The 27,741-nt window shown below is 44.5% G+C and overlaps 1 protein-coding gene across 1 annotated transcript in view; it reads left to right on the forward strand.

The window, feature by feature from the left end:
* The window catches only part of LOC147685445 (fibroblast growth factor receptor substrate 2-like), a 160,181-nt gene that overhangs the window by 84,002 nt on the left and 48,438 nt on the right, over nucleotides 1-27,741 (forward strand). The window contains exon 4 of the mRNA XM_086939785.1: nucleotides 14,751-14,879. Within this exon, the coding sequence (XP_086795911.1) occupies nucleotides 14,751-14,879 (129 nt within the window). The remainder of the gene's footprint in view (nucleotides 1-14,750; nucleotides 14,880-27,741) is intronic.

Below are 27,741 nucleotides of genomic sequence, written 5' to 3' on the forward strand. Positions count from 1 at the left end.
GATGCCCTGAAACTGGTCCCAGAATGCTCGTTTCCAGTCCACGAAGGACCTGGTTTAGCAGTTCGGGCTGGACGGTTCTCATATGTCTGGGTCTAAACTGGGATGGCATGTTGAACAAAATAATGATTAATCTAACCCAAATCTCTTGACTGGGGTGAATGTTTGATTTGCTCTGCTTTCCGTCCATCATCTGTGTGTCTTTTGCTTTCTCATCCAAAGTGGCACAAAACCATGCAGCAGTCCAGTGGATCCCTTTAGCACCTATGCCCCGGGTATCCCTGGCACAATATACTGGGGATTTATAAAGGGTTGAAGTCTGTCAATTGGGATTGCCAATTCACACATAACAGTTTTTGGAAAAGAGCTCTGGCACTGGACCCTGGCGACCAGGCCTCAACATTGTCCGAGTCGAAAACCTGCATCTAATAGTTCAAATGGGGCAAAAACTGGGGGGACATCAACAAAAAGCCCTGTTTTCTTACATGACTGTTTTACAGGTCAATGTTGAATTCAACGCCTGCATTCCCTCCGTTTCAGACAAAATGATGCATGAGTAGAGCACACATGAGCGGCCTACTGTATTTCTCTAATTCAAGAAACACTTTTAAAACAAAATAAACATTCTGTTTAAAATTCTACCAAACCCATAGGAATCGCAAAGTGTGCCATCATTTCTGGAATTAATAGTGTTTCTCAATGTGGAGAGGATACATGGAGGCATTTAGTTTTCTAGATGATCTAATGAGTTATTCAACGCAAAAGCAATTGCCAAACCTGTGTTCATATTGAGTGACCTATTCCTCTTAATGAAGGAGGAATTTCTCTTCACTTAGTGTCTGCGACCTGTAAAGGAACAAATTGGGGAATTCGTTCATATTCCCCACCTCCAACTGTTGCAGCTGGCACTTGGGAAGCTGATTGGACAACTTTGGACTCTAACAGATCACCCCATTGCCTTTTGTATCCTCTTAGTTCTTTCAAGCAAATAAATCCACCAGAAAGCAATATTTTGATGTTCTGCTGTACAAATAGAGTACAGCTACATAGTTAATTGAAAATAAACCTCTAGGAGTTACTAGAGATCCCTCTGGGGAAAATAACTCTAGGAGTTACTAAGCAGAGGACTCTGTCTAGAAATAATTTTAAAAGAAGCTAAATCCAAATAGTTTAGCACTTGGTCAGGCAATATTTTGTACAGCAACAAGTGATAGCTGCTCCTGGCCAGTGAAAAATTTCAATTTCTAGTATGAATATCAACAAATTAGTGAGCAATCCAGGTAGAAACAGATAGGTAATCAGTCCGGGAGGTGCTGTATAGAGGGTTTGCCAATTGGTACCAGTCTAAAAATTTTCCAAATGATGAGTAATGGTTCAAACTTGGAACTCAATAGCTTGGATAAGACTCCCAATCAACTGCACAGCTCTTTCCCTCATATATACATGTCTTTGTCTGCATCAGATAGAATTCCTTCTTCTTTTTGTGTTCCCTGCCAACCTCCACCTCCCTTCCCAACCTGATGCCATAAACGTGGAGGTCATGTCGAAGCTTCCGGCATGGATGCAACAGCTGTTTGCTGCTCCGATGCGCCCCCCCATCACTCTCTTGGTTCAGAGCTTGAGATTCCTATACTCCAACCGAGGGAGGTGTGACACTCCTGACCATGAAGCAATTTCATTAATGATGCAATCATATCATTGGCAAGCCCGACCCATGAAACCACATCCTAGTTTCCCTGGGAGCATGAAGGGAAATGAAAACAGCCCTGTTTTCCAAACTCCAAGGAAATTGTACCAAAAGGGAGGTATCATTGGATAGTTGAGAAACTCAGATTTTATGCCCACACCCAGTTTGGGCACAGATTGGTGTCAAAACCCCCTACTCTATCTCCCAGGCAGGGCAAAAGGAATCTTTTTTGGGGTGGGGACCTGACCTTTCGCATGGTGGACAACCCCACCCCATAGCTTATTTTTAGGCAAATTATCTACAGTGTCTAGTGGGCTTTCTGGCCTCCTCCCCCTTCCCCCAGGCGGAAGACTGGGCAGTACATTGTCCCTGCTGCCCTGTACCCCTGACCCTGGCCTTGAAAGGACCAGGTGGTCCTGCTGCTGAGGCGGTGGTCCATGACAATGTCTGTAAACCATACCCCTTTCAAAGCCTGAAAGGGGCAGAATTGTTGAGGATACTGCTGCATGTGCACACAAAGGACAAGGGAGCATGCTGTGGCCCTTCTTTCTTTACAGTGCTCCAGTGACGAGTCTGCTTTGTGTACAAAGAGACCAGTACCGCCAAATGGCATATTGATTAATGACACCTAGGCATCACATGAAAAACCTGTGGATTTTATTCACGTGTTGCGCTGAAGCACTAAACTGATACCAACTGCCCTGCTTAATAGTCAGTAGTGTCCAGTCCTAAAAGAATGACTTCTCCGCATTTTGGCCAGCCTTAATGATGTGTGCTAGATTGGGCAGTCAGCAAGATCTCACAGACCGCTTCCCAGAATGCATGAGAGTATCATCCATGGAAACAGCTAGCATTAGCAGAAGGAAGAGCAAGACCAGCAGAGGAAAACATATTTTCCCTAAATGCCTCCACTAATTTCGACTCCCTATTGAGAGGAGTTGTAGAAAATAATTTCGGGTTCACCCTACTTGTATATGCTTGGACAACTAGGTTATCTGGACTTGGATGCTGAGGGAGGAAGCTAGGGTCACCTGGAGCAGGTCTGCGGCATCTGGCAAACCACCTATTTAATGGCAGGCAAGAACAAGGCTTGGCCCAAGTGCCCATTAACATGTCTGTGAGGACCTCATTAAAAGGCAAATGTGGCTGTCCAAGCCTGGCCAGGCAGCAGAACCTCTGTCAATATGTTAGTTGTATGTCCTATGCATAATAGCTACAAGTCTCAAACTAAAGCCACATGCTTGACCACTGCAGCAAACTATGCTGATTGTTCAGTCAAGGGACCAGAGGGGCCACACAACCCTCTACCACTGGCCTTTTGTAAATCCATTAGGAGGTTGTCATCATCATAGTAGTGGGACACTTCATCCCCAACATTTCCATTGTCATTGCCTAGGCCATGTGGGCTGCAATCAGAATCCAATCCAAAACGTTTGTGAAGTGCTTGCTGGTAACTCCTAGGTTAGGCAATGTCCTCTCTGAGTCTAAATGAAGTGAGAATGGTTGTTTCAGGTCCTTTGCATGTGACTTTGGTTGTGGTTGTGTTAGATGTGATTCAGCATCAGAAAAAACAATCTTGTCCTCCTCTCGCGTTGCTAGCATCAACGTGACAAGAACCAGGCTAATCTTGGTACTGGAATCAAATTCAGGTAGGGCAAGGGCCCTGGATTTGGGTCAGGAGACGCAGATAGCATTGAGGATGAATCTGCCCAGAATAAGACTGGAAGCCTGAAGGCACACCAAAGAGAGACGGAAGGGGGCAGATAATCACAACATGGTTTCTTCAAAGTCCTCTATCTACTGCAACATTGCTGATGGAACTGGAAATTCAGGATGCATCGGGATAGGTAGGCGAATCAGTTCCTTGGTAGAAGACCAAGGCCAGAAGTCACCTTAACTGCCACACAACTTCTCTGATCGTGAGTGGCGGGATAGGTAATAATACTAATTAGTTTTCTTGTGGTTTTTTTGGGACTTCGGCTTACTGGAGGATTACCTAGCAAGGAAGATTTTTCGTTGGAACAAACTCGAAAGCAGGAGTGTGTCTGTACTCTACTTTGAATGGGAGTGGCAATGTACCACAAGACTTCTCTTCGTGCTTACAAACAGAGTTTGGCTTGGCAGCTCTGAATTGCTTTGGGGTTCATCCAAGCAAAGTCTTCACCAGACTTAAAACCGTGCAATGACTCTAAACACCAAAGATATGCTACATGGGGCTCTGTCAGTCCCTAGAAGGCTTAAATTCTGTAGGTTTCGTTGAGGACATGTTTTTATTCACACAGTGGAAAAAAATTTGAAGGAAAACGTTTGTTGAGGTATAGGTTTGGGGATGCTCGAAAGGAGCCGACATCTGCACACAGGGCGGCACTTATGTGTGACACTAATGTAACTTCTGGGGCGAGATGAAGCCAGTGCGTAATCTCATGATGCCACCTGCTTGCACGCATTAGCAATACTCTTAAAAATCTCTGGATCCAGTTTGGTGCCCAGGGGTATTCACAAGGCGAGGAACCTGCTGTCCTGATCTTACCAAATGAAATAAATAACATACATCATTGCCAAACGTGATTGGTGTTTATTAACTACTAAATGTTTGTGTGCACATATTTCACTCTCAAACAGCACATCTCATGTGCTACTTCTATGTGTGTTGTGCACAAAGGTCCCATACTTCCAACTCCCTCGAACACAGGGTTGCGAAATTCCTCCACCTTCACACCACTTACACACCTCATGCCTCATGCGATAATCGCTTATGAGCAAGTAGTGATGAGAAATGTTAGGAGTTTGATCTCCCAAAAGAAGTACATTAACTCTAACATCTCCCAGGGAGAACGCAGAGCACTAATATCTTTGAAAGTGAGTAAGGATATAGTGATAAAATCAGCGAACAAAGGTGGCGCTATTGTGATTCAGAACACCTCTGACTACATATCTGAGATAGAAATGCAAATCTCTGATGGAGTCAGTTACACCAAACTTACTTCTGACCAAACTTACTAATGACCCAACTTAAGAACTTGCTAGACTCCTTAAAAGGACCACGGATGTTGGACTTGAGGAGGGATACCTCTCTGAATTTGAATGCAATTTCCTCAACAAGAAACAACGCAGAAAAAATACGATTTACACCCTACCAAAGGTTCACAAGTACTCTCTACACCCCCCTGGTCGTCCAATTATATCGGGCTCTGACTCCATCCTGGAACCACTGTGTAAATATGCTGACTTCTACCTTAAACCCTGTGCCGAACCAACTAAGTCCTACCTTAGAGGCACCATGCAAACAATTCGCCTAGTAGACAAATTGGCCTTTGACCCAACAAAACAGTTATTGGTCACTATGGACATTGTGTCCCTTTAAAGTAGCATACCCCAAAAACCTTGTCAGGAAGTTATACGGGTGGTCTTAGACAACAGACCCCAACCCCATCAGGTTCCCACTAATTTCATCTTGACTCTACTAGAAATCGCAATGATGAAGAATTTCGTCATCTTTTAGGGAGATTTCTTTTTGCAAACCAAAGGTGTTGCAATGGGCGCAAGCTTTGCACCAGACCTAGCCATACAAGATCTTCAATGAGAATAATCCATATTGCAACAACATAACCCTTTGGAAACAATATATTGACGCTCTACTCTTAATTTGGACTGGCAATGAAGTACAACTCTGATGGCGTGTGTCTACCAAGAGATAGAAACAAGAGTGTGCAGGAGAAGTGAAGGTTTAAATAAAGTCTGCAAAGAGAGGGCTATGGCATTGATGTCTCTGGAATATTTTATCTGGCGCTGTCACCCTGTCGAATGAGGCGTCGTGAATAATAGGCGATCTACCTAAGTGTGATGTGTTGAAGGACATGTGGCCTAGTGGAGGACAGTAGAAGCTGTTTTCTACTGTAATAAAAGTGGTCAGTGTCACAGATGTGTCCCATTGGCTAAACAACATACTCAGGAACTAGCAGATCTAAGTGTAATCTTAGCTTCGCCATGTAAACAATGGTTGTGGTTTTTGCAAAAATTACAATCTGCCTGAGCCACAGGATACCCATCTCTCAAAGCTAGGGATTTACGGTCATAATTTGATTAAGTTGCACGTGGCTAGTAAAATATTGGGTGCCTCAAATATTTGGGGTGCATGAGGTGTGCCGAGGTTATAGAAGCACTGGGCTGCAAATGGGATTATTTGACCATTTTGCTGGGGGTTAATATGGAATACTGAAGTGTATGGTGGGCTCTTGTTTTGCCAGGGTACAGAGTTGTTACCCCTTCACTGACTCCCCTTGCCCTGGAAACCTTGTTCTGTATGTAAATAACTGTTGCTGCTGGTGCATAGAAGGGAGGGGCAATATTTGCAGTAATAAGTGTCTGTCTCTCCACGACGCTACTCTGCGTTTGGCGCTTTACGGCTACATAGCTCTGACAAAGATGAGTCTTAATGTATTATTGAACCGCCTCTGATTTATGAATTAAAACTTAAAATTATTATATCCTCTGTGGATTTTGGCAGGAAAAAATGACATGATTTAATCACCACTAGTCCTGCGCAGCCGTATCCCAAAGAAAACGGAAATCTAAAGTAATCCTCCCCTCGCGAAATCCTGGACGGTCTGCCTAAGGTAACTTTAACTCACGCCCTTGCCACACACTGGTAATTATCCCACATATTACATCACTCATGACATCTTCTATGACATCTTTGATATTTTGCCCTCGGTATTGGCATAACTCCATTTTCTAGCTTCGATATTCAGGGACATATCCGTGCCACCAAGTCAATGTGACATTCTGAAAATAAGTAAGGCCAATTCTAAACAAAATGATGACTCCAAGACAGAGCCCAAACTGCAGAGAGAAAGAAAAGAGTAATACTGAGCTTGGACTAATGCATGGAAACTAGTAGCAAAGATGGACAAGGTCCGTTATCTATAGATAATTAACTATTGAAGAACAACGTTGAAGAATAACCCTGCCTACCTTCTAGGTCCAACACTGCATTCACTCATGACATTAGCTTCCCTGTATCTCTGGGGAAGTCAACGCTTCGCTGTGGAGGCCTAAATACAGCATATCACCTACTTTCTAGTTACTGTGGAAGTAAGGAGTCAAACAGTTCAAAACCATCTTACTAGGAGCAAAAGTTTGGAAAAAGAGACAAAGAGATGCAAAAAAAAAAGAACCACATCAGAAACTGGTTAAAGGAAATGGTCACTTCAACTGATTGTGACCGTAAGGCTGAGGCAGCTCACATTTTACCAGCTCTTCCTTTCCTGTTTTATATCACATCCTCCATTGCCTTTGATGGGCACTGAGCTGGTCTGCAGTAATTTTATGGAGAAATATGTTAGTTTCTTTGTGTTTTTTTAGTGCCAAGGATAAGGCATCGCAGCACATTTTATGTCATGTTTTAGAGGTTTGTACTGATATCCATTACTATATCCTCACAGTACAATATTAACATCTTTTTTGTCATTGCTCAAAAATAGTGCATCATACAAACCTTGGAGGAACTCGTTGATTAGCTGGAGGTTTACGGGCAGTAAAAAATATACTCCAGCAAGATGTCGGGCTGTCTGCCTTCGTCCCAGTCTGGAAAGTCTCCTGCACCCGGCCAACGGTCCAGCAGGAGGGGTTTGGTTGGCAGCGCTGGGTGTGACAGCCACGTTGTGAATGGCACCAGCTTGAATGCGAGCAGTATCCCGCCCAGTGTTGCTAGATCTCGCGGCGCTTTTGTAAAAAGCGGTGCCTTTTTGCATAAGTGAGGATTTTGCAATTTGTTTTGCAAATTGGGAAATCCTGGAGGGTCTGCTTATTGCTGGACGACCTAGTATAACGCATCTGAAGAAATGGCTTGAAATTGTTGAAGATGATGGATGGGGGGGGGTAGCAAAGAGCTATCTTAACGTTGAACGTTAATGTTCTCAGAATTAAAGGCATGCCGAGATTGGTGATGAGATATCTAGAAGAAATTCTGGCTCACATTATCCTATTGGAAGAGTCTCATCTAACGGCTAGTGAGAGTAGACTAATTTTTCTAAATTAGGATGGGTGGAGAGTTATGCAGTTTCGGACCAGGCAGAGCACTGTAGGGGAGTGGCGATTCTAATAATGAGGGGAGCTCAGGTAGGTGGGTTCTGACAACTCTGATGTGTGCGGGAATTGTATCCAAGCCCCCAGGACGAGACGGGCTCTCAATGGCATGCTTCATGACATCGGCTTCATAGATGCATGGGGATTTTTAAAGGGCCCAAGGAGGGGCTACTTTAAACAGTAAAAAAATATGGAAACTTTTCTAGGTTGGATTATTTCTTTGTGGATAGAGCTCTGGTGGGCAAAATAAGAGGTCAACCTGCTACAGAGGCTCATCTTGGATCATACTGCAGTTAGTATGTCTCTTAAGTATTATGGGGACAGACATAACGCAAGGTGGACGTTAAAAAGTGCTATCCTAGATCCTGCCATTGTCTCCATCCTAAAAAAAGCCATTGTCGATTTTCCCCCCCGTCTCACCTCTCTGCCCCCCACCTCCTTTACCGCTAATTTGGGATGCTTTTGATGCCTATATTAGAGGGGTTTTGCAAAGTCAGGCACACTTAAAAAAAAAAAAAAAGGTTGCAAGAGCAGAATTTAGTAGATTGGAGGAAAGAGTGGGGGTCTTGGAGGCCGAGATGCAGCAGCAAAGTTTGGAGCTTGACACGGATGGGGAGAGGTTATTAAACCAGTTGGAGGAGCTAAGGTTAAATTACAAAATCAAATTGGATACGAAGTGTAGAGAGCGTTGGTAAACCAGTTGCTTGAGACAATTTGAATATGGGGAGAAAGCGGGGGCATTGCTGGCCTGGAAGGCGAGGGTTGAGGAGTCTAGGAATGACATCAGGGAATTGGTCGTCAACTCGCAGAGAGAGGTTTCGAATAAGGTTGAAGAAATGAAGGCCCTCTTGGTCTCTCCCGTTCTCTAAACTATACGCTGAGGAGGCTTACCTACACTCAGAGAGGCTTAGAGATTGGTTGAAAAGTGTAGAGCTTCCGGGGCTCACAAGGAGGGTAGAGATTGTTTGGAAGCACCAATACCAAGGGGGGAAATTAGGGAGCACCTCTTATGTATAAAGAATGGGAAGGCTGCTGGTCCGGATGCAATTCCATCAAAATTCTCCAAGCTTCTAGTAGAGGAGATGTGTTAGAATGGGAACCATTATTTAACTCAATATATCAAGGGGGCAGGGTCAGATCCCAAATGTGTGGAAAGAGGCCACAATTGTGTTGGTTTTAAAACCTGCTAAGAATCAGGCAGACTCCTATTGTTCAATCTCCCTGTTGAATGCAGATTATAAAGTCTTCACAAGCATCCTGGCATTGAGATTGGCTAAGTTAGTTCCCCAGCTGATTCATCCGAAACAGAAAGGATTTGTGCCAAAGCGGCAAATCCATGAACTCACGCAGCAGTTGGCTGGAATTATTGACCTTGCCACGATTCACTCGACCCCTCTGGCCGTGAGCACAATAGATGTGGCCAAGGCATTCGACCAGGTCTGCTGGGCATACTTGTGGGGGATCTTGGACATATTGGGATGTAGCCCCTGTTTCATCTCTATGATTCAGAAACGTTATCGTCTCTTTTGTTTGAAATCTATATTGAGCCATTTGCACAGCTACTCAGAAGAGACAATCAGGTTATCCCTTTCTTCTCCCCCTCTCTTAGCAGTAAGATTGCACCATACGCCGACAACCTGATAATTTATGCATTTGTACATCCGACCCAGTTCAAACTATAGCGTGGAGAGACTGACGGCTCAGTTTGTGGACTTGTCCGAATACTTGGTGAATAACTATAAGTTGGAAGCAATGTGTTGGAATATAGAAGGCTAGAGGGGAGGGGGAAGAACGGGTAGAGATAAAATATCTAGTAATTGTTATTGTCAACCCTAAGGATGAAATACCATTATATAACTTGAAAAGGGTGGCAAAGGAGGTAGATGCTCTATTGTCTAGATGGAAGAACTTGCCATTAACAATATAAAGGCATGTGAATTCCTCAAGATGTCAATCCTTACCAAACTAACTTACCTTTTTCATTCAATCCCCCTAACATTTCGAAGATCAATTATTGATCAGATCCAGGGGAAAATAACTAGCTTTATATGGGCCTCTCGCAGGGCAAGGCTGGCATGGAAAAAGTTGAGGCGCAGGCTTGAGAAAGGAGGCCTGGCCCTCCTGGGCCTGAATTGGTATTGCATAGCTTTTCAGTTTAAAAACTTCTGGATGCTACTGAGTAAGCCAGACTGTTCAGTGTGGGGAATGCTTTTATCAAAAATTATCAGGGAGTTTGGAACTACTGGATTTTTGTATAAGTTTTGAGCCCCGAAAGTTTTCAAAAACATACAATTGAAGGTTCTAAAGACAGCATTAAACCTTTGGTGCAGGGTGAGCAAGATCCTGAGTATTAGATATTATTCCGATTTTGCACCTATATGAGATTCCCTTGTGTTAGACCTGACATCATTGGCTTGAGTCTCTCCTCCATTTTTTTCTGTTTGCCTCCTCTGTTGACGATGTTTTTGCTGGTATATGCTTTGGGCACTGTGCCACTGCTGATCAGTGCCACAGTGCAAGTGCTCCCTATGTTAAATTACTGTATTGATTGAATTCCATGTTTGGCTTATTTGGTTTACTGTCAGTCCCTAGTCTAGTGTACCAGGAGTGCCAGGGCTTGTAAATACAAATGCTGCTCGTGGGCTTGCAGCACATGTTGTGCCACCCACAAGAGCGGCCTAGTAAAAGTATGTCTACAGGTCTGCCATTGCTAGACCTACGTGCAGTCTGGTACTGTCACGCTGACTGCGCAAGTACACCTACTTGCCAGTCCCCAAACCTTCCCTTAACTTCTTGTCAGTCACCCCTATGGTAGGCCTGAGGGCAGGGTGCATTGTAAGCATAAGGTAGGACAAGCCTGACCAAGTTGGCATGTACTAATAGTGAATTACAGCCATATTCGTTTTTCACTATTGTAAGGTAACCTGCTCTCCATTAGTTAGAATGGGCTGCCTGGGTTATTAAGGCTATAATCCTAGCTGGCTCGGGGAGCATGGTGCAATGTCGAGTTTGGTATCCCTGAACTCGGGGTTTAATTACGCATCCGTTTGTGTGGATGGTTATTGGACTCTGGGTTTGAAAATAGCACTTTTAGAAAGTGGCTATTTTCTTGTCTAACTATTTCTGGTTTCTGCTGGTTTGGTGTGTGTGTGACAGGAGCTGGGTGGCTCCAGAGATCTGATGAGTCAGTGTGGGTTGAGTGGGACATTTGCATTGAGAGTAGGGGGAGAGTAGCTTCTGATAGCCTGCCCTGCCTGATACAATGCTGGCTCCACCTCCTGCAAGGCGACTGATGGCTCTGTGCCTGCCATGGACGATCCTGGCCCCACCTCCTACCAGGAGGCCGATAGCTCTGCTCCTGCCAGTGACAATGCTGGCTCCACCTCCTGCTGGGCGTCTGAGGACCCAGCCCTGCTCAGTAAATAGGCCAGGTGCCTCTGCCTGGCTACACCCACAACAGACCCAGGATGTTGGGAAATTCCCCTGCATGGACAAAGGGATCAAAGCCAAAAAGGGGTATAAGAGAAGGACCCCTGAACCAAGACTTTAGATCACTTCTGACAAGGAACCCTGAAACCAAGGACAAGAAGCCTGCTGATCCAAGGACTTGCCTACCCCTTCTGCCAGTGTGCTGTTTGCTGGGGGGAATCCTGCATTGCTTCTTTATTTTTGCCAAGGAACCAGGAGGGAGAAACTGTGTGTGTACTCTCAAACTTTGCTAAGAAAATCTCCAAGGACTGGAAGAGTGCCAGTCTCCTGTTGAAGTCACAGGGCTAAAGGACTTCATCATTTGCTTAAAGTGCTGGTTGCTGGAACTTGTGAATCCAGCACCTCTGAAAGAAACCAGCAATCTCGACGCCGACGGACGCCGCCGAATCCAGCTCGACATCGTGAGTAACGGCTCCAGTGTCCCGCTTCCTCGACGCCGGCCGCCGGGCCCGATCGACGCCAGCAGCAACGCCAGTGAGTAGCAAGTTCGGATCCAGCTCCAAGTGACCCCGTGTCTGCACCGCTGCTGATCGCATCGACTTCGAGCCCTCTCGACACCGTGAGCACTGCTCACTCTTGCGACATCATCGACATCGACGACGACGCCGTATCCTGCTTCGCCTCGTGAGCGCTGCTCCTGCCTGACATCTGTCGACGCCGCTGCAGGTCGCCCCGACTCCGAGGCCGGATCGACGCCGAAGACGCGACGCCGGACATCTCGACGCCGCTGATCATCGTGTGCTTCGCTTTTCCAAGGTACTGTGTTGTGGGGGTCCGTGTGACTCCGGGCTCGACGTAGCGCTCCTCGCGGTCGACGCCGAACCCTTTGGATTAACTTTGCCTCGACGTCGTGTGACTCCCGTGTGGGTTACATTGTTGCCAAGAACTGTGTTTTAAAGAAGAAGAGTTACTTTTATACTAAAGACTTTGTGCTAAGAAGAAACTACACTTGAACTATTATTTTTCCTTCCAAGAGTATTTATTGAGATTGTGGTATATTTTTGTCGTTATTTGGTCTTGTGCTAAGCCTTATATAAAAATCCTTATTTTTATAATACTACTGTGTCGTGTCCATTTTTAGTGTATTCACTTTATTACTGTATGTGGTCATAAATGCTTAACACAAAGCCTCTGAGATAAGCCTGTCTGCTCTGCCAAGCTACCAAGGGGGTGAGCAGGGGTTATCTAAGTGTGTGATCCCCTTGCCCTGACTAGAGGAGGTCAGTCCCTATTTGTCAGAAGTGTATACCTCTCCCAACTAGAGACTGCCAAGTCTAACACCTTGGCATCCCAGAATGTATGAAGGATGGGCTGAGTCTTCCACTAAGTCTGGCAGGGACTACTACCTGGGAGGAATTGATGACCATGCACAGGGTATTATCCTGGGATGTCTTGCGAGCTTAAACCGGAGATTCCCTATCAAGGTTGAAATATGTGCAGCTGCCTTCCTGGCTCACGATTTCGGCTAGGAGACCGGGGTGAGTGGGATTAGGAATTTGAGTCCTAACTCCAGGATGTGGGATCCAAAAGTAAGGAGGTCGCTATGTGGTACTGGAAACTTCTGGAGGCTGAAGACAAGAATAGCATGTCCCCATATCTGGTGTAGGAAGATATTTTCCAGGGAGTGGGCCTACAACCAATATGGCAAAACTCTTTGAAATGATTGTATTTGGTGGTTAAGCCAGAAAATCTCAAGCAATATCACTTGTTCACTATTAACAGATTATTTTGAACCCCCCAAAAGATTGTGAAGTGTGTATCTTAGCCCATCCTCCAATGTAGAAGGTCTGATCTCCTAAGAGCTAACCAAGAGCATGTCTTTTTCACCTGTCCTGGGATTAAAGCATTCTGGGTGGACTTTGAGAGTATCTTAAAGGACATCCTGGTGGTTACTAGAACATTAAGCCACTTATTGGTGCTATTGGGGGTGGATATGACTTTATGTAGTCCATTGAGCAGGGAGCAAAGAGGCCTCTTGTTATATCTGATACTCTTAGCTAGGAGGGAGATCTGTAAACGCTGGATGTATCCATCTCCCCCATGCGTTATGGACTGGCTTAAAGTGGTAAATTGGACTTTTCTAGATATTGAATGCAAGTCTGGAAGATCGACCGAGGTATGGACTGAGTTCATCAGGTGGAGTGGAATCAAGTAAAAAGTTCCGCTAGAGCAAGTGGTCCTATGATTAAACCAAGGCACCGCCCTAGACGATGGTCTGGTAGGCTGGGTCAGTGCGGTGGGGCCTAACATGAATGCAACAGACCACGAAGCAGATAGTAAGAGTAAAGCGACCTGAGACTTGCAGACGCAAAAAAAAATCATACCATTTGCAATTTCCTTCCATGCACCAATAGGTGTTGGCACACGGAATTTCAATTAAGAAGGCTCTTTTAATCAAGGCATTAGTAGATGAATCCTAGTAAGAGTAATACAGTAGATTATGTATTTCCCATTGTTCCGTTTTACACCTGTAGAATATTTACCGTTCATTTAGAGTGGTCTTGAGCAGAGGAAACATAATAGCAGAATCTGTGAATAACTCTGTAGTTTCCCAGTGGTCAGATTCATGGAGAACCTACTAAGTTCAGGAGTATGACTTTAGAATTTTGTGCCCCAGGTTTGTGAGATGCTTGTGAATGAGCTGGTTTAGAAGAACTGTGCGAAGTGACTTAGGCTAATGCTGACTGGTACCATGTCAAATCTCAGTTATGAAACTGGGTGACCATTTTTTCTACCATAAAGTGGTTTCACATGTTTGAGGGACATGCATGCAAACCCAAACGCTCCCACTTTGTTTTTCAATGGTGTATAGATGCGGGTAAGCCAGCAGCTGCACAGAGGGAACCCAACCAGTGTTCAGACTCGGCCCTAAGAACCAAAACACAAGCCGCTCTACCAAAAAATGTGACATCAAAACGAAATAATAACCCTCATGTAAAACTATTAGAATTCTTTTGCTCACATTTTGCAGTTATTTTTAAGTTACAGCTGTGCATGTATAACCACACATTGTAAGTACACATAAATCCTTAACTAAAGTTAGCCTGAAAAAAAAAAGAAAAAAAAAAAAAGAAATCTAAAAATCCTTAAAACATTTGTTTAGGTTTAGTGGTTAATCGTGTGCAAGTGTTACATTATATCACATTCATTTATGACTGTTTTGAACAACTGTAATTAATGGTAATGTTTCCAAACAAAACTGCATTGGTGAGGGGGAGGGATAGTGCGCCTGGTTCTGTTGTGGTTTGAGAGGGGCGCATGGCAGGGCTCTACTTTAGCATGGGTCCTCCTGAGCCAAACCACAGCTAGAAATGTGTCTCAGGCCTTACTTAGCTTGTCCACCCTAATGGCTTACACTGCAGCTCGGGCAACAAAATGGAAACTAGAAGATGTATTTGCTCTAGTTATGTGTTTGTCTAAGAGAGAAAACGTTGTAAATGACACTGTGAATACCCATGGGCTTCATACACTGCCTGTTGTTGAATTGCAGGGATATTTGCCTTTCGGTGTGACCATGCTGAAGAGATGTTTGAAGTGGTGCAAACCTTTATGCACCGGAATCGGATCAGTGTGATTCAAACATCGGAGACGGAAAACCTGGAGTTCGAATCTCCCCCAGGTAGGGAGTACCTGATTCTATTAGTTTCCGGGTTTCGGTAAGAAATCGGGCTTCCCAGCACCAGCGCTCTCTCAATTCATGAAAGAATGTCCTGAACATTATAGGGGTGAGAGAAGTGACGTAATTAGGGTTTAGGAAGACATCTCTGTCTTTGGGTGAAGTGAAGGTGCGCAAATATGCAGACATCGGTTTGTAGATCTCTGCAGATACTTTATAAAGAATGTCCTCTGAGTTCAATTCAATTCCTCAACACTCATTCACATAACTGTATTACACACTCCGTAGTCACCTCCTCCCGCTACTATTGCACTCTAAATAACCCAAGTATTGGCACAAAATCTCTAAAAATGTACAAATAAAAACATTCTATGAGTTCCAAACATCATAGTCACTTTTGCATATTAAAAACACATAAACAATATCATGTGGGTAAACAAAATAACATTTAGACATAAACAAAATATCCTACGAGAGTTTGTGCAGACAGTACTCTTTGTCATTAGATGCCACAATTGGATGCCGTTTCACAATTTTGTATCCTATACACCCCATTAGTTACCACATATTAGTGACCATCTAAGGTGATAGTACAGCAATTACATTTGTGGCCCAATTGGTTGCGTCAACGCGTTTCGAAGGTTTTATCTTGTAACACCTTCTTTTTCAAGACCGTAACTTTTACTCCCGTCTTTGTATAATCCAGAAATACAAATGGATGCAATTATATTACAATTCACATCTTTTTTTTTTCCATGTGATTATGTCATGTCCCTATCTGTGGTATTACCCATATGATTGTCCTCAATTAAAAATAATAATAATTCTTCGACATTTCTCAATATAAATCAAATTACATGAGTTCATAAAAAACATTCTGTGCCAATACCTCTACTTCTATTGCCTCATCTCATTCATACCACTCATTATTTCTATACTTTTTCATTCCGTTGCTTATACTGTAGTCATGGGCCGTCTTGAATTCAAACACATATAGGTGTAATACCAGTGTTGAAATAATCAACTGGATTAGTCAGCTGGATTAATAGACTCCTCTATGGACTACTTCTACTTCTATGGCTTATATCCTTTTCCATTCCATTACCTTTGTTTTAATTCTGGCCCGCCTTGAGTTAAGATACATAAATATAATGCCAGTGTTAAGACAATCATCTGGCTCAGTTAATTATGTTAACAGACTTCTCTGGAAACTACCATACAGGCTTTTATCAATATAGAGACTCACACTTACTTTCTGTTATTATTTGTGTGGTCCCCTCTTTCCCACTTATTGCGATGTTCTTCTCAATGTTACTCTGCTCTGTGGGAACAGATCGACAAGCTGTATTATGGTCATCTTCTCTCTGTTCTAGGCTCATTTGAAGCTTTTATATCTGAAGCCCCTACTTACTAAATTTAATGGCGACGTGTGTCCCCAATTCAGGAAATCCTGTCCTTCTAGCTGGCACTCGTGTCTATTGGGTGACTGCCCTTTAGCTGTAGAGATTTAAAATACATTGTTTTAGTCCCCTATATTTTTGTTGTTACTACCGTTACTCTAAACCACCCAACATAATGCCGACCTTAATTAAAAACCGCTTTAATATCCAAATTGATCCGCAAATGTTTCGTAGTTTAAAATTTAATGGTGGCTGTTACGCACACTCTTCCTTCAAGGAACACCCCTTATTTACTTCCGGGTTCCTAGAGTATAAGGAGATAAATATGGAGAGTATAAGGAGATAAATATGGAGATTGGAGATTACCATTAGTATTTTCTTAGACACTCAGTTAATCTTTACTCAAGCCTCGCAGAGCGGTTTGCATATTGATTTCCAGCTCTGCCAACCGTTTCCTAACTTGTCTCCCTGAGCTCTTACCTCTAGTCAATACGGCGTCTTACTGATTTGTATGCACGCATTTGTTCAAGCTAATTATTAATCTGAAAGATCACAATAAGTGTATCAATAATATTCGAGGGGCATCTATTTCTTTACAGAGAAAAATAACATTATGTAATTTGCTCCTTGTTGGGGTATACTCTAGTAAAATGATGTAGGTATAGGTCAAGTAGTATTTTCATACTTCTAGCCTAATGTCATTAAAAATGGACAACCCTCTATAGATTAACCCCGACAACACAGTGGGTGTATGCGGGGGACGGCTGGGGGCCATCCGAACCCCTTCCACTCAATAAATCGCCAGCACCGCAGCAGAATTTGCGCTGTGGTCAAGGTTTTAAGCATTAAATTGTACTATGTTTTTAACAGTGTAAAGTGTATACAGTTGTGTGATTGGTCGTTACAATTGAACCAACTCCTCCTACTTATGCCTGCCAGGCACCTGACCGACGAATGTGTGTGACAGCACCAGGACATATTATTTAACCAGTCCCCTGCTCAGGCAATGCTGGTTGCACCCTGGACGTAATATGTGGAGGCTGTAACAGAACAGATCCTTTCTAGCAAGCTCCTTGATTATTCAGCTTGTCCGAGGAAGCCATCTAGACCACAAGCTCTTGGGACGTCATCATGATCTTAAAGACACAGGACAGCTGAACTAAAAGTGTTTAAGGACGTCTCCAGGCCATTTCACCAGTGGAACCGGTAGCACATGCCACCAAACTTACTGCATGACTGGGTGTAACCATCGCACCCCCAAACATGCACTGCCCACAAAATGAGTACCACAGAAGGAGCTGTGTCACCTGGATGCATTACTGCCACTGGGTGTATCCAATACTCACAACAGTCATGCAGGAATAGCAGTTGTCTCAGTGGACTTCCTCAACTGCAATGTTTGACTAGTCGTATATAGATGGCAAATTAAAAAAGCAGGGTATGCTTCACTAAAGGGCTCCTGAGAACCTGTGAGAATTCTGCTGCATCCTGGAAAGGTGCAAAAAACTGAAAATCTGGTATCCTGTGGGAACAAATGGTTTAGTAACTATGCAAATGAAAACACTGAAAGGTGAGCAGCTACTAGGATAAGGGTCTCCAACCTTTTCTATAGCAAGAGCTACTTGAGTTCAATCCAAAATCATGCGGATCTACTAATATTATTAGTGTTGTTTAAACAATATTATGTTAGTGGCCACCCTATGCAAGACTCCCAGTGGTGATTGCCTCAGTGCATCAATCAGCTATGCAAGGAGGCTTTTACCAACTTATAATATAGATATATTTAAGAAATTCCACAGTTTTTCTCCAAACATCATCTTAAGAGCTCAGAAAATGCACACATTGTCATCTTTAATACACACTTCTCAATTTTGGAATGCATATGTTGAATTATCCTATTAGCCTTTAATTTAGTAGGCTGGGCTGCACATAGGAGTGCTACTGACAGCTGAGTGAAGAACTACCAGTAGCTCATGAGCTACTCGTTGGAAATGCCTGCGGCATATACAGTTGATTGCCCACACAGAGCAAAGGGAAAGCTGAAATAAAGGAGGAACACTGCATTACAGAAGAGGCCAGAACGGAGGATTAAACAGGACCACATAGATTTGAAAAAGTTGGTAGCAACAGTGGGCAGGGATAAATGCAGCAGAGCAACACAATAAAATAGAGCAATATGCAAGTGCGCCAGAGGCAGTTTGGGCACAAAGATCACAACCAGAGTGGTGCATATAGAAAATCACACCGGAACCTTACTCTGCATAAATACGCCAAAGTCATTAACAACTTTAGGTCTGCTGGGCAGACACTATTTCTATTGAACCTAATTTACTCAGAACTGACTTACTGAATCTAGAGACCAGGAGGCTGGGGCTACATTGGGGCAGTCAAAACCTGATGTCATGGAATTGAAAAAAAGAGTCAAGACACATTAAGACCAGGACATTTACTGGAGCTCAGAGCAGAAGATGGGGAAGAGATGTTGAGAAGAAATAACCTCAATTTTCTGGGATTTCCTGAACGAGTGGAAGAGCCATAAACCAAGATGTTACTGGAAGGGTGGATCATAAAGGTCCCAAACCCATGAGCATTTCTGCTGCCTTCTCCATCGAGTGGGCGCATTTGGTGTTATCATGGTCTCCTGCACCACCACAAGACCCATAATTGCAAAGCTATTGAACTACTGGGATCGAGACCTAGTACTGCTCAACATCAGGAAGAAGGGGAAAACCCAATATGAGTGCTGACCGATTACAATCTTCCCTCAATACACATAGAAGGTGTAAGGACTTTGGAAATCATTCTAGGGGATGGAACAAAAGCTTCCAGCTGTGAACCTGAAATAAATGCAGCAGTACCCTTTTAAACTTGGAATCATACACTGAAGGCAGATAGCAGTTATTCAGTGATCCAGAATTGGTCTGTGAATGGATGGAAATGTTGGACAGACTCAAACACAAATTGATTAATAGAAGTTCGCAGGGTATGGGGTAACTATGACTGCAGCTATCCCCTAATTGGGTTACAGTTATATGTTCGGGTGCCAAGGATCAGAGACGCAATACCCTTACATCCCTTATCGAACACTCCATAAAAAAATAATGTACACACTATGATCCGGCACTCCAACCAGTAAGATAAACTCTTATAATAAACACATTTTTAGAGATGAATCAGCAGGTCGTGGTGTAACTTCTTTATTCAATGTTCTTTTCTTTCTTTAAAAATTATGACACGGAGTAGGCACCACGACCTGCTACTTCATCTCTGAAAATGTGTTTATTATAAGAGTTATATTACTGGTTGGAGTGCCGGATCATTGTGTGTAAATCAAACACAAATTGAGACAATGGCAGAAAATGTAAGATAACCTTGCTCTGAACAACAGTAGTGTTCCCCCAGATTAGTGGTTAGGAAAGATTGGACATTGGGAACAAAATGAGCACAAGCCACAAACAAAGAGGGCCTGGGCTATACATAGAAAGAACCACTCAAAGAAGTGTGAACCTCTGCCGTGAGATACTGGGAACGAGCCTTACCATGTAGAATTATGAGAGCAATTAAGCTGTAGGCTACGACACAGAAGGTTAAGTATAAGAATAAAATATGATTACAATTATGTTAACTGAGGGGACAGGGTGCGACATGGTTAGAGTCCAGCATGCTGACGCACTGTAGAGTGTAGAAGCTCATGCGGAGAACTGGTATTCGAGTCTTGTAAATAACATTAGGACATATTCTCAAATATCTTGACTCTACCTGTCATTGATGTAGATTGAAGGACCTCCAGCTGGGCTGAGCTACACAATGCTGTAGCGATTTCTCTCTGTGAAGTTATAATTCTACGGGTATGGAAGAGAAGAACAATTGACTTGTGTAGGAAAAGAAATTTCCTACCTCTGCATTGGGCTTGAATAAGGAACCCTGAATCTGGGGTGTTGGCACGTTGTGGTCTAGTGGGAGATCAGCACCCCCTGTAGTCATGAATTCCTCAAGGGATATACTGGAAATGCTACCTTTTTTACTTCCATCACCAACTGTCCAACTGTGATTATATGTCATAGGATTATAGTTGGGGATGGAGGCGCAATAGGTAGAAATAGAAATGTATTTTCCCACACAACAGTGTGTTCTGTAGGTCGCTTTAGAAATAAGGATTTTATTAGACATGACAAAGGTCCCCGGCCATTGTTTGGCACTAGTGTATGCAGAAACATGTTGGGTTGATCAGGATGAATTGGTCATTGCACTTAGGCTTCATCCACCCTTTCTGTCTTTTTAGTTATACTCAACCTACCCACTATTAATGGTATTCCTGTGAGTTTATCTCAATATATTTTTACTCTATCTGGAATCCCCTTTTTATCCAATGGTTGCATTATAAAGAACTCCAATGTAATGAGGGTGGACCCGCCTCTGTAGAATAATCTTAACAGGGTGGAGTGAGGTTGCTGATGATGAAACATGTCACAAGATGTGCATGAGGCTTCCTTATCCAGTATAACTGGCATACTTACCTATTTTAGGATTTAGGAGGTAGTTTCCAAGCTGGGTACAACCTTCATCTCCATTGCATTTTTTTGTGTGTCTCTTATTTGTTTATGGATATGCAATGGTTGTACCTCCATCTCGCCTTTTGTTCAAGAGGGAGGTTGTACCTGGCCCAGTTTGCAGAGCCATAGTCAGGCTGGCCCAGGTGATCAGAGGCATATGACCCCAATCCCCTAGGTGGAAGACAGTGGCCCCTCCTTTCCCGTGACTTCCGAATACCCCTGAATGGATGTGACACCCTAAAACCAAATTAAAACCAGGAATGACTACTGCACTGAAATATATAATAGATAGAGTGGGTCTGGCACGTGCCTTGAGAACCCCTGCACCCTACAATGAAGGAATACTATAATTCTCTAATATATCAGGCTGTATGTTAGTAACACCTGGAGATCAATATACATATGTGCATGCCATATACCCACGGATGGTTTTTGCCTGATCAATCACTGTTGTACATCACAAACTGGATGACCACCTAGTGAAAGTATACCAATGTGGGTATTAAAACCAGACGTGTTACAGGATAGGGCTCACCTGGGTAAGATCATAGACTTGATTAACCATTACCTTTAAACTAGCTGGAGCATGACCATCAGCAGGGCGACAAAGTTCGATGTAGTAACAGTGGTACTGAGGATGGAAAGCATGACTTCCATGTATGGCAACACATTTTAGCAGGACAAAACACAATAAATGACAGTAATGACCAAAAGATACCGTGCCAGTGGGAGTTCACATAATGGTCCAAACATAAAACTGTAGGTGTTCCTTATATATTTGTAGTCCAATTCATTTCTTCATTCAGAATACTTGAGCCAATGTCTGTTTTTCACAAAAGTTTTTATTCTTCGTATAGAATATTCTCAGCCCAGGCCATCGTGTTTCGTCCAATAAAATGGATTTCATCAGGGATTCTAGTAATAACTGTAGGAACGGGCGCGGCGGACACCATGTCGTGACTAGACATACGCGAGACGGATATAGATTTCGGATAATATCAGCATAAACATTTCCATGAAGTCTTGGATTATAAACCCTGCACGTTCAACTAACCACGAGTGGCTAACACCCAATGATTTACGGACATAAATCCACATATTGATGAACCATTTGGCCCACTCAGCACTCTTTTGTGATTTTCGAACAAATGAGAAGAGGACTGTGCAACTCTCATTAAGTGGCCTGGGTTGATAAGAGCCACAGCTAGGTTTGAACATTCGTCTTTTCAGATACTCCATCTCCTATATTTTAGCATTTCAATACATTTTTATATATTGGTCCTGATGAAGGTAGCAAAAAGAATGTATGTCCCACCGAAACCTACGTCGACCATTTCCTTCTGGAAATCCGCTCAGTGAAGACCTAATTAGACAACTGTGACGAACATGTGAGACAACTAAACTATACAGAGATTTTGACACATTGTTGTAATTTAAGAAATGCATTTATGAAATGATCTTCAGGTTAAAAAATCTGTTTACTTTCTTTCACTGCCGGACTCCCATGGTTTCTGATAAATTGTACTTTTACTTCACATTGTGTATGCTAGGTAGAATGAGTGGTATGGCATGGAGTGAGTATTTTGTGGTTATGCATAAGTGTGCTAGGGTATAGTAGTTATAATGATTGATCTGTCTTTGACTTTATTTTTGTTAATTCTGTTATGGGAATGAATTTCATTATCTAACTTTGCTATTTGTGAATTTTTCATGTTTATAAATGAATTCTTATTCCTTTTGAAAATGAAAAATAATGAACAAAAATAATATGTTAGTTATCCAAAAGCTATTGCTATTTCTACATGTATTTCATTATAGAAAAGTAAATCTTTCCTTCTTGTGGGGTGCATTCAAGCCGTTGGCTATTCTTAAAAGAAATATAGGTCAGCTAGAGGCCTTCCTACAGTTATTGCTTGTTTCTTCCCCCCTCCTCTTGGACCTGAAATCAAAAACACAACACTCTGCATCTGTGCTCCATCAATCTTGGCCTAAAGCCTTTTTGCAACATTGCAGTGTCTTGGGTAAATTTGAGCAGGAGCTAACTCTTAATAAACAGGTAGCACAAGTAGCAAAGTTGATTATAAATGAAGACTAGAGACTCCGGAAAATTACAGGAACTGGTGCAGGTTAGAGACACCTGGGGGGCACATGAGATAGATAAGAAAAAAAAATACTGCAGACAGAAACTTTACTGGGAAGGGGACAAAAAGAGCAGACTGTCTGTTTTTAGAGGAAAGAACAACCACACATAAGAAAACTATGGATCAGCCTGAGAAATGCCAGCAAAGTAGTCATACAAACTGGCATAAATGATACCTTAGAACACACTTAGATAGAATGTAGTCAACCACAACAATTGTATCATGACATTGTAAATGCATTACTAGATTTGCACTGCCTAAACTCAAGTAGGAACAGAAAGAATGACTAGAAGCTAACTTGGCTAAAGATGGGGTTGTGACTGAGATGCAAAATATGCAGAAAGACCAGGTAGTGATGGCTTCCTGGCATACTTACATCACAACTGCCAATGTATGCCCTGAAAGAAACTCCTGGTAGGGATAATAGATGAACAGAATGACAAAATACTCCAGCATACCTTGGTGAAGGCCCTAATCAGAATGGAACCGTAAACGGCTAGAGTCCCAACTGACTGCATCATATCACCCAGTATCAAAGATAAATAGTGATATTCAGTAGGACATTAGCGAATACATTGAGGTGGTGGAGAGCCTTGTGAGATCTAACCAGTGTGGTTTTGTACTGCACACAAGCACTACCCAGAATCTAAGACTTATCACACACGTGATGCATTTCCTGGTACAGGCAGAGAAATACTATACTATCTGTTCTTGGCGTAGTAAAAGCCTTTGACACAATGGGATGGATATATGTGTTGAACTTTGACATGACTGGTTTAGACCAGGCTTTCTTCCCTGGATTAAGTAATGATGCTCACATCCAGTAGCTAGAATGAAGACTGGCCAGCCAGTGTCCGAGTTGGGAGTTACAGAGACTAAAAAGACAAGGCTTCCTTCCTGCAAAGAAGCGCTGTTCCTGTGTTGTTGCTGTCTGGCCACTTCGCCACACCTCGCGGCCCCCGCTTCGCGGGAGCCGCTCGTAGGCTTAGACTCTCTCTGGGGAACATCCTTTCTGCCTCCCTTCAAGTGCTTTGAGCACCAACGCGCCCCTTGCAAGCTGTCATCTGGTCAACAGGGGTAGAGGCGGGACTGCGAGGACCAGCATTCCTAGCGGCGTGGATCGGCCGCAGCTGGTCCTCTTCCCGCCCCCTCCTCCTCCTCCTCTTTAAAATCTGTGTGGAGTGAGTGAGCCTTGGGACCCTTCCTGCAAAGAAGCGCTGTTCCTGTGTTGTTGCTGTCTGGCCACTTCGCCACGCCTCGCGGCCCCCGCTTCGCGGGAGCCGCTCTTAGGCTTAGACTCTCTCTGGGGAACATCCTTTCTGCCTCCCTTCAAGTGCTTTGAGCACCAACGTGCCCCTTGCAAGCTGTCATCTGGTCAACAGGGGTAGAGGCGGGACTGCGAGGACCAGCATTCCTAGCGGCGTGGATCGGCCGCAGCTGGTCCTCTTCCCGCCCCCTCCTCCTCCTCTTTAAAATCTGTGTGGAGTGAGTGAGCCTTGGGGCCCTTCCTGCAAAGAAGCGCTGTTCCTGTGTTGTTGCTGTCTGGCCACTTCGCCACGCCTCGCGGCCCCCGCTTCGCGGGAGCCGCTCGTAGGCTTAGACTCTCTCTGGGGAACATCCTTTCTGCCTCCCTTCAAGTGCTTTGAGCACCAACGCGCCCCTTGCAAGCTGTCATCTGGTCAACAGGGGTAGAGGCAGGACTGCGAGGACCAGCATTCCTAGCGGCGTGGATCGGCCGCAGCTGGTCTTCTTCCCGCCCCCTCCTCCTCCTCTTTAAAATCTGTGTGGAGTGAGTGAGCCTTGGGACCCTTCCTGCAAAGAAGCGCTGTTCCTGTGTTGTTGCTGTCTGGCCACTTCGCCACGCCTCGCGGCCCCCGCTTCGCGGGAGCCGCTCGTAGGCTTAGACTCTCTCTGGGGAACATCCTTTCTGCCTCCCTTCAAGTGCTTTGAGCACCAACGCGCCCCTTGCAAGCTGTCATCTGGTCAACAGGGGTAGAGGCGGGACTGCGAGGACCAGCATTCCTAGCGGCGTGGATCGGCCGCAGCTGGTCCTCTTCCCGCCCCCTCCTCCTCCTCTTTAAAATCTGTGTGGAGTGAGTGAGCCTTGGGACCCTTCCTGCAAAGAAGCGCTGTTCCTGTGTTGTTGCTGTCTGGCCACTTCGCCACGCCTCGCGGCCCCCGCTTCGCGGGAGCCGCTCGTAGGCTTAGACTCTCTCTGGGGAACATCCTTTCTGCCTCCCTTCAAGTGCTTTGAGCACCAACGCGCCCCTTGCAAGCTGTCATCTGGTCAACAGGGGTAGAGGCAGGACTGCGAGGACCAGCATTCCTAGCGGCGTGGATCGGCCGCAGCTGGTCTTCTTCCCGCCCCCTCCTCCTCCTCTTTAAAATCTGTGTGGAGTGAGTGAGCCTTGGGACCCTTCCTGCAAAGAAGCGCTGTTCCTGTGTTGTTGCTGTCTGGCCACTTCGCCACGCCTCGCGGCCCCCGCTTCGCGGGAGCCGCTCGTAGGCTTAGACTCTCTCTGGGGAACATCCTTTCTGCCTCCCTTCAAGTGCTTTGAGCACCAACGCGCCCCTTGCAAGCTGTCATCTGGTCAACAGGGGTAGAGGCGGGACTGCGAGGACCAGCATTCCTAGCGGCGTGGATCGGCCGCAGCTGGTCCTCTTCCCGCCCCTTCCTCTTGTTTTTCCTTCATAGCTTGTGTGGACAACGCGCACGCGGGACGCGCGCGGGGCAACGGCCGGGGCGAAGACCGGGCAAAGAGCGGGCCGTTTGAGGCCGTTCGAGTACGGCAGAGTCCGGCCCAGGCCCACTCCCCCTGGACGTTCTGAAGACCACCCAAAATGCCATTAAGATCAGGGAAGGAACGTACTGTACAAATCAACACATCTAATGGTGTCGTCTCTGGCCCCTTGGACGCTTTTATCACCCGGGCCACTGGCATCTTAGAAAAGGAAATTGCCATGGTTGAGAAAAGGCTCTCAATAGACCTGATTAGTGGAAAACGATCCTCGCTGGGGGCTTTAGCTACATCTGTCTCCCCTGCACCATCTGTACCCCATGCTGCCTTCAATTGTGTCCATACCACCTCTACGGACGCAATAGTCCATATAGAAAATATTGGGGGTAGCCTGTCCACAAGAGACAAAATAATGGAAAAAAGGCTTAGTATTAACGACTCTAAAGATACGCAGGAGATTGGGATGGTGGATAATGACTCTGTGATTAATGAGGAGCAGGTTTGTAGCCAATTATCCGGAACTCCTCTTCTTAATCAATCCAATATCTCTAATCCTGTTGTAAAGGCTAATTCACCTATATCCAACTCTGCCCCCAATACCAAAAAGAGAAAACGGGATTCTAGAATGTCAGGGGAAAGAAATATGACACCCAATAAAGCAAATACAGTCCAAGGGGAATGGCGCCAGGGGCCCGAGCCCCAAACCTGCTAAAACCCTCGGTGCCTAACAATAATAATATGCTATGCCCCTCACTTTTGGCTTTGGGTTCCTCCACTACATGTCCCATGTGCCTCAATAGTGATGAGGCTCTGCTGGCAAAAATGGAGGCCATGTTTAAAACACTACTTTTACCAGTCCTGGAGCGGACTAGGCTCATGACCTCAAAGATCGATAGTATGGAGGGTCTGATCCAATCAAACCACGCAATGTTGCAAGCATTGTGTGGCTTAAATAATAAGGGCACTGTTAATGCACCAGCATCAAGTAAGGCACCTAATAAGGTTACTAGTAAGAATATGGAAAACGGCAAAAATTCCCTCAATAAAACGACAGGAATAAATAACACCATAGCTAAAGGGGGTCAAAAAACCAATACCTCTTCTACCATCTCTTCTAAACCAGGTGTTAGTTCTCAGACTCAGATACTAAAGCCCCAAACGAAAACAGAGGCTAAACAAAATATGGTTGGGCGCCAACACATGGGTCCTCAAATACAATCTAATATAAATCGTCCTTCACCAATTTCTTCAAGAACTCAAAATACTGCTTCTACCAGTCGCAGGGAGGGGGGGCGTAAAAGGCCAAACATCCCCAGTGTTGATCTTCCACCCGAAGCGGCCTTACACACCATCGTTTTGACAGGCGTAGCACCATTAAAACCAGGATCTAGGGAATCATATGGTGACCTTCGTAATAAAGTCACCTTTTGGCTGAACAAAAATCGCCCGCTACCCCCCTCCACTCCTACGGAGATATTGTATGTGAGGAGAGTAGATTGGGTGGGGCCTGAGGCTAAAGATCTAGAAGGAGACTGTATCCTTATATCGTTCAAAGACTCATGGGTAGTAGATGCTATTAAACGAGTACCCAGATTTGCAAGGCAGGGGGATGTACAAACACTAGATTTATCCTACTTCTACCCGCGCAGGCATATACCCTTCCAATCCTATCCTCTGTTCCGTAAAGGTCCTGCTGCAAGACATCCCATGGTACTGACCCCGATTGACTGCCAGCGCCCCTTTCTCTTTAATCATTTTGGCCCCCTTTCTGGCTTGGAAGCTATAGATTGACTTAACAATCCCTTTAGCGAGTCTCCGACTGGTAGTGTGATAGCCCAAGTCCCCAGTGATTATAACGTGGTATGCCCAATTCAACTGACCAATCTAGTTGACGGGGAGGGAGGCCGAACATATCTGCCAAACAGCCCTAGACCACACGTAGTTACCCAGGGGTCCCACATCGAGGAGAAAATCACTGCCCCGGTAGACTGTGTTAAGCATCTAGTGGATAATGATGATATAGGGGCTGCTCA

Source organism: Lissotriton vulgaris, chromosome 10 (genome assembly GCF_964263255.1).
Source record: "Lissotriton vulgaris chromosome 10, aLisVul1.2, whole genome shotgun sequence".
NCBI lineage: Eukaryota > Metazoa > Chordata > Amphibia > Caudata > Salamandridae > Lissotriton > Lissotriton vulgaris.